Raw genomic sequence first — 14,347 nt, 5'->3', positions numbered from 1 at the left:
CCCACTGACATTCCCGGAAGCTTCTCTTAAAGCCCCAAGTAACCCTTTGTAACCTTCGTGGTCCCTCAAAGCCCCCAAAACATCAAAATTTGAACACGCATCAAAAGTCCACTGAGGCTCTTCCAAATCTTCCTAAAACTCGAATGAACGTTCTGACAGCTTCCAAAACCCCGTGAAACCTCTTGGAACTCACTGAAACTCCTCAAAATCCGATAAACCCCCTCTTTGAAAACACCCTCTTGAAACTTCCTGGATTCGGCGGAAATCTTCCATGCCCATGAAACGCCTTGGAATCTCTCTGAACGCTTTTGAAGTCCTCTGAAATTCCGGAAATCTTCCTGAAATCCCCTGAAACTTTTCAAAAAAGCCAACTTCAATCCTTTTGAAAACTGCCCTTAACTTTTCTTCTTCTGAAACCTTAAGATTTTCTTGGCTATTGCAGCCTTGAACTCTACTTAGGTAATAATCTGATTCTGTTTAGGTGGCCATCCATGTGGCCGACGTCTCCACTAGACATAAATGTCTTGCCTTTTCTCCGTACAGATGTGTCAAAACATAACTTTCCCAAGTAACATTTTAAGTTTTGTTCGACTCTATAAGAGATCTTTATGACCAATTTCATAAAACTTGCAACAAAACTGATTTATACATCAAAACCCCTTGATAACCTCTTTAAGAGCATCTTCTGGCAAAGTGGACCACTCTCGGAGAGGTTTTGAAAACCACATTAGGAGTAGCAGTTAAACTGTTTTAAAACCTAGTTCCATTCTCGAAAAGAGGTTATGATGATTGTTGTTGTTTTTTTTTTTCAACAAAAAATATGACAGCTCAAGATGCAGAGAAACTTCTTCGATGGCACGTTAAGTTCAGGAAGATACTTTATTCGTAAGAAGAAAGCGATCATTTTAAAGTAATACTTTAGTAGTTGTTGTGTTGGTAGGCTTATGTGCATTCAATTTTACCGTGAATATTGGGGTTGCAGAAACATAAAATTAATGCGCTTCGAAAATAGTGAATATTATCGTCTTGGAATGAAATAAACCAACTTGTTAATTTGGTAAAACTAACTCAAATCACAAGAAAACTCAGTTAAGAGAGTTTATTTATGTGGGCATGTTATGGGAATGGCGGCAAACTATCAATTCGTTGCTTATTTAAGCAAATTTAACTATTTTCAATTCACGTCAGCTAATTTTTTAATATGGCGACGACCATAATTAGCGAAAATAAAACGAAAGCAATTTTACTGTTATGATGACCACAATAAACCTAGCAGTGTCTTAGTTTCTGCTTTTTCACCAACAGATGTCGTTACTAACCGAACGGATCGCCATCTGTTGAGAGATTGAACAGTTTTATTGTGGTAATAGTAAATGCCAGAAGGTTTACATATCGGAGAGTTTTGTTTACTCTTGAAATCTATCTGGCTTTGTGGATATCTTCAAGTATACAATAAAACATTCCAGTAATGGTTTTCATAAAAGTAGTCATAAAACTGTGAGTTTTGATTTTTTTTTGTCTGTATTAACGAGATTTTTAACCCTAGGCCAGTTCATCTCGGCACCCACGTTTTACTTCCCTTCCGAAGGAAGAACCCACATTTTGTGAGTATGTCGGGAGTGGGATTCGATCCCAGGTCCTCGGCGTGATAGTCAAGTGTTCTAACCACCACACCAGGTCCGCTCCGAGTTTTGATTATTGTTGTAATAAAACCCTAATAAAAATCAAACAAAACCAATTAGCAATGGAATTGTTGCTTGGGTTATCTTCCCGTTTGCAAGGCAAATCTGACATTTCTGTCTAGTGAAGACGTTGACAAGCTGGGTTAGATAAAAAAATTCATCCTCGTAATAAAACTGATATTTTGGTGAATCCATTTTGCCGGTGATTTTTTGATTATTTCTTGTTTAGGTCAGCTGAAACAGATTGAGGCTTTCTCAAGAGGCAGAAATTTTGAATGTTTGAAATTTGCCAAAAATTATTCCTTTATTTTTTTTACTTTTTTAAAAAATTGTTCTGTTTGTTTTGTTTCAAAATTCAATAAACATATATTATTTTCAGAAGTGATTCCCTAACCTCAAATCAACCTGCTCAACAAGTGTAAATACATGATTCTTCTGAACAAATTAGCTTGTAATTAGTAGAGAATGCAGAGAAAAGCTGATTTCGTCCATTCCAATCAAACTATCATTGTTAAGTGAATAGTTGAAGCGCATGCCTTTTACGTTCAAGACCTAAGATTGAATCCCAAGCCCGACAAAATCTCAAAATATGATTCCTTTTAGATTTTTTTTTTCAATATTCAACAATCACAATTACTAAGGCACACCGGGGCAAGTTGAAACATCGGGTTGACATGATATTACACTTCAACCTCGTTTTACGTCCAACGTTGGCTGAGCAACAAAAAAATCTTCCGCTTAGACAATGAGCAAACTAGACATTTTTATATTTTTGTAAACTTCTTTTGATTAAGGAGAAGCTTTAAAAAATATAAAAATGTCAAGTATGCTTTTTGTTTTGGCGGTACAATTTTTTAAAGTTAGGCCAATGGTGGACGTAAATCAAGGACAAGGTGTATCCAATGATGGGAAATAGCTTGCCCGAGCAGAAGAAAATATCAACAGCATAATAAAATATGTTATTTTGGCTTAATAAGTTTATAATGAAATCAGTAATTTTTATGTTATTAGCATAACATAGTATGTTATAAACTTGTCTGTTATAAGCGGCAAAATAACAAATATCATAACAAAAAAATGTTCCTGGAAGACTAATTCAATATCATGTTTTGTTAGACCAATTACAACTTAATAACAGGAAATTTGTGATCTTGTTACTGTTGTGTTATTGTTCATCACATTTATGAACACCATAACACATAGTTTTTGATTCAATCAATATTTTGTCGAAAGAAAAAAATTAAAATTATATTGAAATCTATTTCAAAACTTCGCGTTTCATCTTGCCCCACCCGTTTCAACTTGCCCCAGTGTACCTTATTCTTCGAAAACAAAAATATATGAAATTGTGGGCTTCGTGGCTGAGCGGTTAGCGGCGTCAGTCGTTTAGGTGTCTCGTAAGCCTCGGAGTGTGGGTTCGATTCCCGCTCCAGTCGGGGATAACTTTTCGTCAAACGGAAAATTCTCCACTGGGCCACTGGGTGTTATATGTATTGTCCGTTGTCTAATGTTGTAATGTTCAGTCTGTAGTGGCCGAAAGGTCGAAGACGGAGTAATTGTCTTTATATGTCTACGGAATGGTTGGTACAAGATGTCCCTGTTCTATATAAAGCTTCAATATATAAAAACGCTGCACAGTAGGCGTGGCCGCTTTAATGCTTGTAATACATCCATGATGTGCTGCAAGCATTACTAATGACAAGAAATATGACAGAAATGGCTGTGGCCTAGAGTAGATAACAAAAGTACATTAATTGTTAAGCAGGCGTTAGAGGTGATTCAAGTTTTTTTTTTATTTTTATCTAATTAAACTTTATCAATATTCTGCATGATTGTGGTATCATCTCTCGATAGGGAGCAGCAGCTGCTAAGCGCTCAAAATTGGCTCTAGCCTAGTTGTGCTAATTCTTTTCCCCCGTTTTTCTTTCTCTCTCTCTCTCTTTCTCTGTGCACCTCCCCAATCCCGTCTGGTTTGGCGTGTTGCGTTCTCGTTTACAGCTCCAGTCAAAGCGTGAAATGTTCTTCAAATCGGAGAGCAACAGTCCGTCTGGGCCGCCCCCGAATCCTCCGGTGTTAGGCAATCTCAACCTGGCAAACAATAACGTAGTGGTAAGTGTGCTCCTCTTCTATTTGTCGTTTGTTTGATTGTTTGTTTGTTGGTACCTACCTCTAGACTCTACTCTAGTAGATGCTACTCGTCATTAATTTGATGGCAATAAAGGCACACGTGTTCTAGTCGGCTATCATCGATGGGACGGATGTGAGCCGGGCTCTTTTGGCGATGAGATTATTCTTTTCATCGGAAGCTCTGCAATTGATGTTGAAAGGGAAATCCAGGACGCGCCGCGCCGCCCCAATTGGCGTTGATAGAATGCCAAGTAGCTGCTAGCTGCTCCATTCATTCTCTGTTGTCGTCGTCATCGTCATCGGGACAGGTCAGCAGACGACGAGGAAACCGATATGTGTCGGATGGGGACTCTTGGCCTTTTGTTCGGTTGAGTGCTTCGACGCAATTCAGTATAATGTGTTGAAATTGAATTATTTCAACAATAAGGAGCATTAGGCTCTTCTTGAATTTCGTTTAAAAAATTCTTGAAACCAGGCTATGTTTCAGTAGTAATTATACAATAATCATATTATTGAATACTGAAACATTTAACAACTCTTTTTCGTTAAAATGTAGAGAACGAGCATTTCAATTTAAAATGCATTTGAATCCAAAATCAAAACATAAACCAATAACAATTTCTATTATTGTACCTGTTGACATTCCCATTCATCTGCTGGGCATGTAATTCAACAACTTTTGCTGGTGAAGGTCTGCGATTATTTCATTCATAGTTTCATGGAATATTTCAATACACAGATGCTTATAACTTACGTAACGGTTTATGATGTTTAGTGATCCACCCTATTGTATTTTGAAGAATAATATATTATTATATACAAAAGATTAAGCTTTTGTCTTGTACTGAATATATCTAAGATTAATTATAATTTGATAATTTGCTCTAAGTAGAAAGGCGACATGTTTCAGTAAACACGACAACTTCTAGAATTACAAATTCTTCGAACAATCCCATGTTCCAGTTCAAGAAGCGTACGGAGTTGCACATACGTCTTGTTCTACATGCAGTATCGCTCAAGCCCATATAGAACACACTTGTTGATTCTGATAAGAACGCAAGCCTCTTGCCAGCCATTCACCGAACCCCACACGCATCACTGCATTCCATAATCTTGCTAGCCTTGCCAGTCAACCAACAATCGGAACGGAGAACGCGCGCTTTCCCCCGCCTCAATTACCACCCAAACAATCCCCCTCGCGCATAATAATAACAAAATTTGTTCTCACGATTATGTTCTTCTCTTCCCTCCTCTTACAGAATAACAGCTCATCGCATCTAAACAGTGCCGGCAGCGATAAGCATTCACTAAACTCGCACACCACTAACAGCTCCCTCGGATCTAACGTCACTAACATGAACAACAACAACAACAACAATAACAATCACAACAGCGTCACAAGCAATGGCAACGGCGTCAATGGGCTGGCCAACAGTTTAACCAATATTTCGTTGAAAGAGAAACGCGATGCGATCATGCATGCCAACAACCACCACGACGTGCTGCTGCAGAACAACGGCCACCACCATTCCTCCGATTCGAACAAAATCCTGAACGAGCGGCACGAGAAGGAAAAACCGGTGGTCAAATCGAAACCCAAGGAGCTGGATGGGTACGTTGGGTTCGCGAATCTGCCCAACCAGGTGTACCGGAAGGCGGTGAAAAAGGGCTTCGAGTTCACGCTGATGGTTGTGGGTAAGTTTCACTGGGAAGTTGGGTTCGAGGGACGGGTGTCGACTACTATTTCCTAGTTCAAATCAGGGTTCCTGATTTCCACTTTTCATCTTCTTCCACATTCGAAGACAGTCAGCAGCGAACGGTTGTCGCTTTAGTTCGTGTGTATGCTTGTCAGCGACGACAGCAAACTCCGGCGAACGGTGGGAAGCCACACTTGGAAATTACTCATTCGTCCACATTCGCATTGCAAGCGAATGCGATTCGTGAGTGATGCGATTGATATTGGGCATACGAATTTTTGATGTTTTCGAATTATTTTCTTCGCTAATCTAGCATTTCAGCAACAATACAGTAAAAATGTATGCATTACATGCAGAAATTCTCTTCTACTTATGATATAGCCGCTTCGATCGCTCACCAGCATTCGTCACCATTCGCCATTCATTCATTCGCTTGCGATCCAAACTGCGACGAATGGCAACGAATAATCATTTCAAGCAGCTGGCTCATCGCTTCTCACTGGTGATGGGGTTGCGTGTTTGATCATGACTATCCGTTTGCTGCATCTTTCTCGATTCGCTTCAGCAAAGAGGAATGAATATGAATGGAGTGAGGCGAATATACCGATCCTTGGTTCAAATCAACCGATTTTCCAGTTAACTATAGCGACAAACTAATGTTTAGTTTAAACTGAACTACTCCATTATTTGATAATACAACATTTGCATTTGTCGAATTTTTTGACAGTTAGAACAAACAGAGATTTAGTAGTTTCAACATAAAATAACGGATTGATTCAAACGACTGCACTTTTGCCACTAACAAAGCCGGAATGTGATTGTGTTGGTGACGGCAGCTGCAGCGGCAGCTCGGAAATCTTTTTTAGATACTCGCCAAACGGATGGAAAGGAGACCGAATAAAAAAAAACAAAAAGGCGAAACCAACCAACTTTCTGTGTATGCGGTCTTGAGTACCTGCGCGTTATCCATCAAGGCCAAAACTGCACTTGGAATTGGTGATGGATTTGCTACACTTTCTTCGTTGTGGCGATGTTGGGGTAAGAATTTAAAAGATGTGTGAGTGCTTCCGAGCCATGGGTCCTCATTTTGTTAAAACAAGTGAAGTTTTTATCGTAATATTTATGGATTTTTTTTATTCTTCAATCACTTAACCTAATTTACAGCTCTTTTGTCCACTATAGAGCACTGCGTGAGCGATTACAATTGGAAGCTGTGTGTACAGCGCCTAAATATATTCTATTCTAATTCTACTATATCCAACTGGTGCCGTTGCGCTGCTTTCACTTTCTAACCTATCATGGTAGAATGATGAGCACGAGGATGCTGATGTGTGGCTGTTGGTTGTTCCTGTTTCCAGTCCGATTGGGGGTCCATTATGAGTTGCCATTCGCCGATGTCCAAGTATCCGGGTCCATTTGAGCCATTGGCTCAGAAGAGGGTCAGTGTCAGCTGCTCTCAGGGGGAAAGAGCAACTGACAAAAGTGCCGGGGCTGGGATCGAACCCATCACCATCTGCTTATGAAACAAACGTGTAGCCACTACGCCACGGGCCCCGGCTAAGTAATATAGATTGACGAGAATTGGTTTTACTTTATTCCAAAAGCTAGACTTTACATATACCGGCGTGAGTGAGAAATGGACAAATTGAGGTGAAATTTGCGAAAAAGTTACTCGTCCTCTCGGTGAGACTCGAACTCACGACTCCTACTCACTAGACACTGTCTAGTGAGTAGGAGTCGTGAGTTCGAGTCTCACCGAGAGGACGAGTAACTTTTTCGCAAATTTCACCTCAATTTGTCCATTTCTCACTCACGCCGGTATATGTAAAGTCTAGCTTTTGGAATAAAGTAAAACTTCCATTCGGCTGGTTAAGCCGCAAAAATCGATAATTAATTAATTTAATTATGAGAATTGGTTGTTTTGATCGATAAACTCTAAATATAAACAAATATAACTTTGGAATAAGTAAATGCTCAGTTTGAAAATCAACCATGCGTTTTATTGTTTTAAACGAGCCTCATTTTTCTGCGTATATGAATTTGGAAGGGAGAGTGGCGTCATGTTCCAATTTTGACAGGTCTCCTGCTCGTTTGGAACTGGAATTTTTATGGATTTGACAGATGGTCGCTGGCTGTTCCAATTTTGACATTGACGCCACTCTCCCTTCCAGTCACTCTACTATATCCCTTACTGGGCAGATCAAAAAAAATATTATTTTCATAGAAATGACACAACTTTGGGTTTTCAGAACTATTAGACTTTTTAACAAAAAAGAACACTTTTTCTTCGCCATTTGGAAGAACTACTTTTTATAAATATTAAAAAATCTCATTTAGGCTGCTTATTTGCGGCTTATTTTTCAAAATTTGTTAAAACCTGGTTATCAAGAATGTCAAGAATTCGTATCCCATTCAAACCACATCAGATTTAGAGGTAGCACAATAAAAAGATGTTTTCTCTTTACTGCCATGTGCAGCATCAGTAGGTCAGCTCCAGAGACACGTTCTCCTCCATTTGGGAAATGTGTGCCATCATGTGCAGCATAGTTGTCCCATGTTCTATGGGAATCCCTATTAACGTGGGGCCACAATGCTGCACAGTGCACACGGTAGTTTAAGTGTCATAACTTTCTCAATTTCAACCGATTCTCAAACTTTTTATGAATCTTTTTCTAATTGATTTCTGAATAAAATTGTAATATAATAAATTCCAAAATCACCCAAAATATAACTATTTTAAGATCTGAGTATGTAGCATTTACAAAATAAAAAAAAGTCTAGGATTCGATTACTTTTCAACTGCTTGACCAATTTCAAGTCTTTTAGCCTGATTTCACTGAACGATACTTTTCATTAAAACCATCATATTTAGGGATATGTAACACAGTGCACAGTGGGAAAAAATAGGTATACAACGCGTACAAATTCAATATCTCTGCTCGGAGTGGATGGATTCGAATGAATGTTTGACACAAACTGCAAAAATCTCTATAGTTTCAAATAAGGAAGGTGTCATTCGCCGCACGATGCTGGAAGTTAGTGTATTGAGCTCGTTTTTCCCCGCTCTCTCTCACACATCTTTTTGAGAAAATGCTCATCTATTCCCGACTGGCGTGCAAAAGAAATGACTTACTTAAACTTCTATTTGTGGAAAAACTTCCATAAATTTGACATAAGGTTGGTCCTGCTCTTATCGATTGCATTCCACTCCGGGCAGAGATGCATGTGAGAATCTCACATTGTGAGATGCATTCATTAGGTTATCGAAAAACCCGCTGTTTGCTGTACCGCATGCATGGGTTTGATTCACTGTTACATTTGGTCACTTTCAACGGGCCACCCAGAACCAGTATTTAATACTACCGGGTAATAACTTATGTGGACAGTGACTATTTTCTTATCATCTCTACATCAGGTTACTGAAATAAAAAAATGCGATTTGATGTGCTGAAAGCATCGGTTTGGTTCATTCTAACAGTTGACCAATTCTGGCGGGACACCCGGAACCGATTGTGGAACACCACCAGTACCAGTAGTAGTCTCTAATGTGATCTGAGTCTATTTTCTTAATAACCGTTCATCAGGTTTTCGAAAAAACCGCGATTTGATGTGTCGCATGCATGGATTTGGTTCACTTTTACATTCGACCACTTACTGCGGGACACCCGGAACCGGTTCCGGAACACTACCGGTTGTCCCGAATATAGCCTGAGACTATTTATTGTCAACCGTTCATCAGGCTACCGAAAGAGCCGCAATTTGACGTTTCGCATGCATTCCAGGATGTTTCAGGGGCTTTTAGGGGGTTCCTAGGGGTTACAGTATGTTTCTGGAGGTTCCAGGATGTTCCAGAGGGGCTTTTAGAGGCGTTTCAAGGGGTTACACGACATTTCAGGGAGGTTTTAAAAGTGTTTCGGGGATTTCCAGAATATTCCAGAGGAGCTTTTTTGAGGCGTGTCTACGAGTTACAAGAAGTTCCAGGGAAGTTTCAGAGGCGTTTTGGAGGGCTCCACAGGGTTTCAAGAGGTTCCAGAATGCTTCCGTGGGATTTTTGGAGCGTTCCTAAGGGATTTCAAGGGGGTTCAGGTTTCGTTGAGGAAGTTCCAGGAGCTTCTGGGAGTTCTAGGATGTTTCAAGGGAGTTTTAGGGGGTTTCAAGAGGTTATAGGGATGTTTCAAAGAGGTTTCAGATGCGTTTCAGGGATTTTAGGGGGTTCCAGCATGCTTCAGGTGAACTTTTGGGGGTGTTTCAATGCGTTTCAGAGCTTTCTAGGAGTTACAGGAAGTTCAGGGAGGTTTCTGGAGTGTTTCATGGGTTTTAGAATGTTTCAGGTGGACTTTTAATTCCAGGATGCTTAAGGTGGGCTTTTGTTTCAGGTGGACTTTTAGTTCCAGGATGCTTAACCCTTCAGGACGCGCGCTGTTGTAAAAAGTACAACACTACCAAAAAACCTCGCTCGTCGTATACAGCGAAAGCGCGGTGCAGTTTCGGTTGCTTGATGGCGCGCGTCCTGGAAGGTTAAGGTGGGCTTTTGGGGGCGTTTCAATGCATTTCAGGGCGTTTCAAGGGAGTTCCAGGATGTCTCAGGTGAGCTTTTAGGGACGTTTCAATGCGTTTCAGAGCCTTTCCAGCTACATGACGTTGCAGATAGGCCTCAAATGCGTTTCCGCGGCTTTTAGGAAAATCCAGCATGTTTCAGGTGAGATTTCAGGGGCGTTTCGATGCGTTTCAGAGTCTTTTTAGGGGTTACAGGACGTTTCTGGGAGGTATCAGATGCGGATTTAGGGGGTTTTAGAAGTTTTCAGGAGGGCTTTTAGTTACATAACGTTTCAGAGGCATTTGAGGGGGTTCCAAGAGGTTTCAGAGGTTCCCGGATGTTGCAGGTGGGATTTTAGAGGCGTTTCAAGGCGACACCCACTGCAAATCGTCCAGAACTTCCTGAAATCCCTTCGGACCCTCTGTAACATACCTGAGACCCTCCAACCCCGAAAACGCCTCGGTGATGTCTCTGAAACCCACCGAAAATCCCCTGAAACTTCTTGAAATGCCTCAGAAATCCCCCTAAAACCCATTGGGATCCCATGTAATGAACCCTCCTTTGCAACCTCCTACAACACGCCTCAAAGCCCACTGCACGCTGCACCTCTAGTCTTTTTTATATCTACCGTGACATGTTTTTTTCCGCGAGTTTTTAAGAAGGTTTTTGAAATAACGCGGTTGTTTTACGCGGACCGTGTAACAACCTCAGTGCATGTCTAGGAGAGACAGAAGAAGTATAAATTCGCAATAACTGTTACGCCTTTTTCATACGTTGATTAAAAATTGTGTTCAGAACAGTTGTTGACACGTTAATTATTTAAAAAAAAGAGCTGTTGGCGGACTTGAGGAGGGAACATGAAAGAGGGCGGAGGGTGGAGTTAAAGAGTAGAGTGTTTAGAAAGAGTTTGAGTTGCGTTGTTGAGGGAGGCATGAGGACTTTATTAAACTAAGTGTATCCAAAAATTCCTTTGAGTATAGGGCATTTGAGCTACAAACATAACCAATGATAATTTAACGCATTACAAACAAAGTTGTGTAACTGAAATGATGAGTTCAACTACTGTTTGGGGTTTCTAAGAGCTTCCTTGAGTATGGGTCATCACGTATTCAAGCGTGACTAGTGATCTCTCGGTACACTACAATGTAAGGTATTTTGCCCCGAAACGTCTTTAAACCGTTCTCAGACCCCTAAAACCCTCGGAAAGTTCTCAAAGTATCCCAAGAACCCCCCCTGAAGCCCCTGATATTCCCAGAAACTACGGGAGCGTTTCGAAACGCCTTGAAACCTCTCTCACTAGGGGCCCGTAAACTTCTCCTAAACTATGCCAAAATCTCCTGAAAACCCTTGAACCCTTTGAAACGGTTTAGCCACCTGGATATCCTCCTGAGACTTCCATAAACTTTTCTTAAATCTTCGGGAGCCCACTGAATTCTTCTGAAACCCCCCTGAGATCCACAGAAAGTTTTCTGAAACCCACATGGACTTCCGGGACCACCTGAAACATCTTCAACTCCCTGAACACCCGCAAACGCCTCGAAACTTAGAATTTAAAAAGTAAGAATCAAAATGTTTGACAAATATGAATTTACCACAGTAATGTCACGTATAAATGTTTACCTTACGTTGCATGACTTTCAATAAGCAAATAAACTTGAGCTAAAGCTCTCCTGAAGCCCTGTGAAATCCATATAAACCCCCTGAGCCTCCCAGAAACTTCTTGTAAGCCCCCAAGAACCCATGTGAAATCCCCGGGAACTCGCCTGAGAAACCCTCCTGAAGCCCTCCGGAGACCACTGAAACTCACTGAAAGCAAAGACTATACTACAGGTGGGAAAGAAGAAGTTATAACCTGAATATGTACTGTAAGAAGACAAGCATGCACAAATAGTGATTCCGCCATTCGACACGGGTTCTTATGGCAGATCTTTTGGCTGTTATTGCAATGTTTTGAGCCATTAGCCATTCACAAGTCTCCCCACACAAAGTATCATCTTCCACATCTCTATTAGGGCCGATTTCGTCACCCTGGCTTAAGCGTTAAACCAGGTTTAACTATATGGGTAAGCCTGGCTTACCGGTTAAGCCGAGGTGAAGAAATCGGCCCATATAGTTAAACCTGATTTAACGCTTAAGCCAGGGTGAAAAAATCGGGCCTTAGACTCTCACTGCACTGAAACGACTTGAAACTCCTCTAAAACCGCTTTGAAGTCCCTGATTCCCCCTGAAGCCCCCGAAAACAACTCTATAGCAAACAATGGTTTATAAGCTCATTTTCACGCTCTTAATTAACAGCTGAATTCAACCTGAAACCCCCGACACCCCCTCAAACGCTTTGTAACGTCTCGAAATCCCTATAAGCCCCTGGGATGCTGCCTAAAACCCCCAGGAACCCCTCTGAAATCACCTGAAACCCAATGAAACCTTCTGATATGCTTTGAAACACCTCTAAAACCCCTTCAATCATTATTGTGCAACTCCGTATGGCGTCATGTTAAATTGCCGTCCTACGCATAATTGTCCCATGTTGTATGGGAATCCTAGACTAACAGATAAAATCGATTCTTAGTTGGCAACCCTATGACATGATCCTTTTTTTCCTTGAAAATCCAATCTTAATCTTCCTAATGCATCACGGAGGGATCGACTCGCTGACGTAGTGTACAGTTTGGGTCAAAATTAGCCTAATGCACAAGGAGGGTTAAGGAGTAGTTGACATTTAGGCTTCATACCAAACGGACGTGTGTATTTTGCCAAGTGAAAACATTGCTATTTTTTTTCACTGATCGGACGCCGTCCGAGAAGCTTTCCGTTAATTTCTCGTGTAAGCGACAAGTTTTCATCCGTAAGGATGGCCGGATTTCGAAAAAACTCCATCGTCATCGACCTAAGCGTCATGCCAGTACGTCCAAAGCTAAACACCGTTCAAGAGTTCATCTTCACGAAGATGAAGCTAGACATGTCGCAAGTCAAGAACCTGCAGACAAGTATTACCAAGTCACAGGTAATCATCGAAATGGACTCTGCAGTGACCGCTGAGAACATCGTTATGCAACACAACATGAAACATACACTCGAACATGACAAGCAGCTCTATCATATCCCAGTACAGCCAGCCGACAACGCTGTTGAGGTTAGGGTGTATGACTTGCCTCCGCATATGCCGCACAATCTAATCACGGCGCAATTCTCAGCCTACGGGAAAATTCTCTCTGTGCGAAATGATGTCTGGAAAGACTATTTCCCGGGCGTCCCAAATGGAGTGCGAATACTTCGTATGGAAATCCAGAAACCAATTCCTTCGTATGTCCCAGTAGCAGGAGAACTGGCATACGTACTGCATAGTAATCAGGTCAAGACATGTGAACACTGTACACAGAAGATTCACATTGGGAAGTCATGTTCGGCTGCTCGTAAAGAGACCTCCCGCATTGCTGGAGAGAATTCAACACTGGCGGAGATTGTCGGTAATACCCAGACAAATGAAGGTGAATCTTTGATTGATCTGATGGATGCAACAGTAGGTGACTCCGATGGTGAATCAATCGATTCAGAAGAATCATCCATCGATGAAGTCCCTGCGACAAACGCTGCGAAGATGACCAAGACAACGAAACCTTCTGAAACTCCAAACAACCAACCCAGTGTCCCAACGGCCGGTTCGTCGAAATCTATCAGCATGGAAACCGAAGCAGATCCACTTGGCGGCCGCAAACGGCCTCTCTCACCGAAGCTCGCTGAACAGGAAACCCAACGGCCCCAACGCCGACCAAAATCCCAACGTCACAATTCAAAGTGATGAAGATGTGTTTTCTCCATGTACCCGAATCGTCCATGCCATGTTTTCCACCAAATCATCCATCCGAATCACCGTTAGAGCATCGAGTCTTTCCAAAGGTAAAAATGCAAAGTATATGTCTGGCCGTAGCGCCATCAGATACTGCCGTCCTGAAAATTCAATCAAATTCCCCAGAAATATGCCGCCCAAAGTGCACCGTCATCATAAACTGCAACCAGATATGTATTTCCTCGTTGGAGCATCGCTTTTTCTCAAAGGTAAAAATAAACAGTATATGTCCTGTCGAAGTGTATTCCGATACTGCCGCCCTAAGAAGTACAACAATCTCCACAGAAGTCACACAAATATGCATCAACCTGCCAAATCGTCATGACTGCCAACACTCCTTGTATGCTATGTCGTCGATGGAGCATCGCCTTTTTCTGAAGGTAAAAAAACATAGTATATGTCCTGCCGTTGCAATCCTGGATACTGCCGTCCGTGTCAAGAGTATCTCGTCATCCGC

General features: G+C 41.4%; 1 protein-coding gene across 9 annotated transcripts in view; it reads left to right on the top strand.

The window, feature by feature from the left end:
• LOC109408584 (septin-7) overlaps positions 1 to 14,347 on the top strand; it is a 184,515-nt gene that overhangs the window by 82,533 nt on the left and 87,635 nt on the right. For 7 of the 9 annotated variants that reach the window (XM_062854313.1, XM_062854314.1, XM_062854315.1 and 4 more), the window contains 2 exons: positions 3,681 to 3,791; positions 5,069 to 5,504. In XM_062854313.1, the coding sequence (XP_062710297.1) occupies positions 3,681 to 3,791; positions 5,069 to 5,504 (547 nt within the window). The remainder of the gene's footprint in view (positions 1 to 3,680; positions 3,792 to 5,068; positions 5,505 to 14,347) is intronic. The other 2 variants (XM_062854316.1, XM_062854312.1) reach the window with 1 other exon arrangement.

Source organism: Aedes albopictus, chromosome 2 (assembly GCF_035046485.1).
Source record: "Aedes albopictus strain Foshan chromosome 2, AalbF5, whole genome shotgun sequence".
Taxonomy (NCBI): domain Eukaryota; kingdom Metazoa; phylum Arthropoda; class Insecta; order Diptera; family Culicidae; genus Aedes; species Aedes albopictus.
This window is presented reverse-complemented; position numbering and strand designations above follow the sequence as displayed.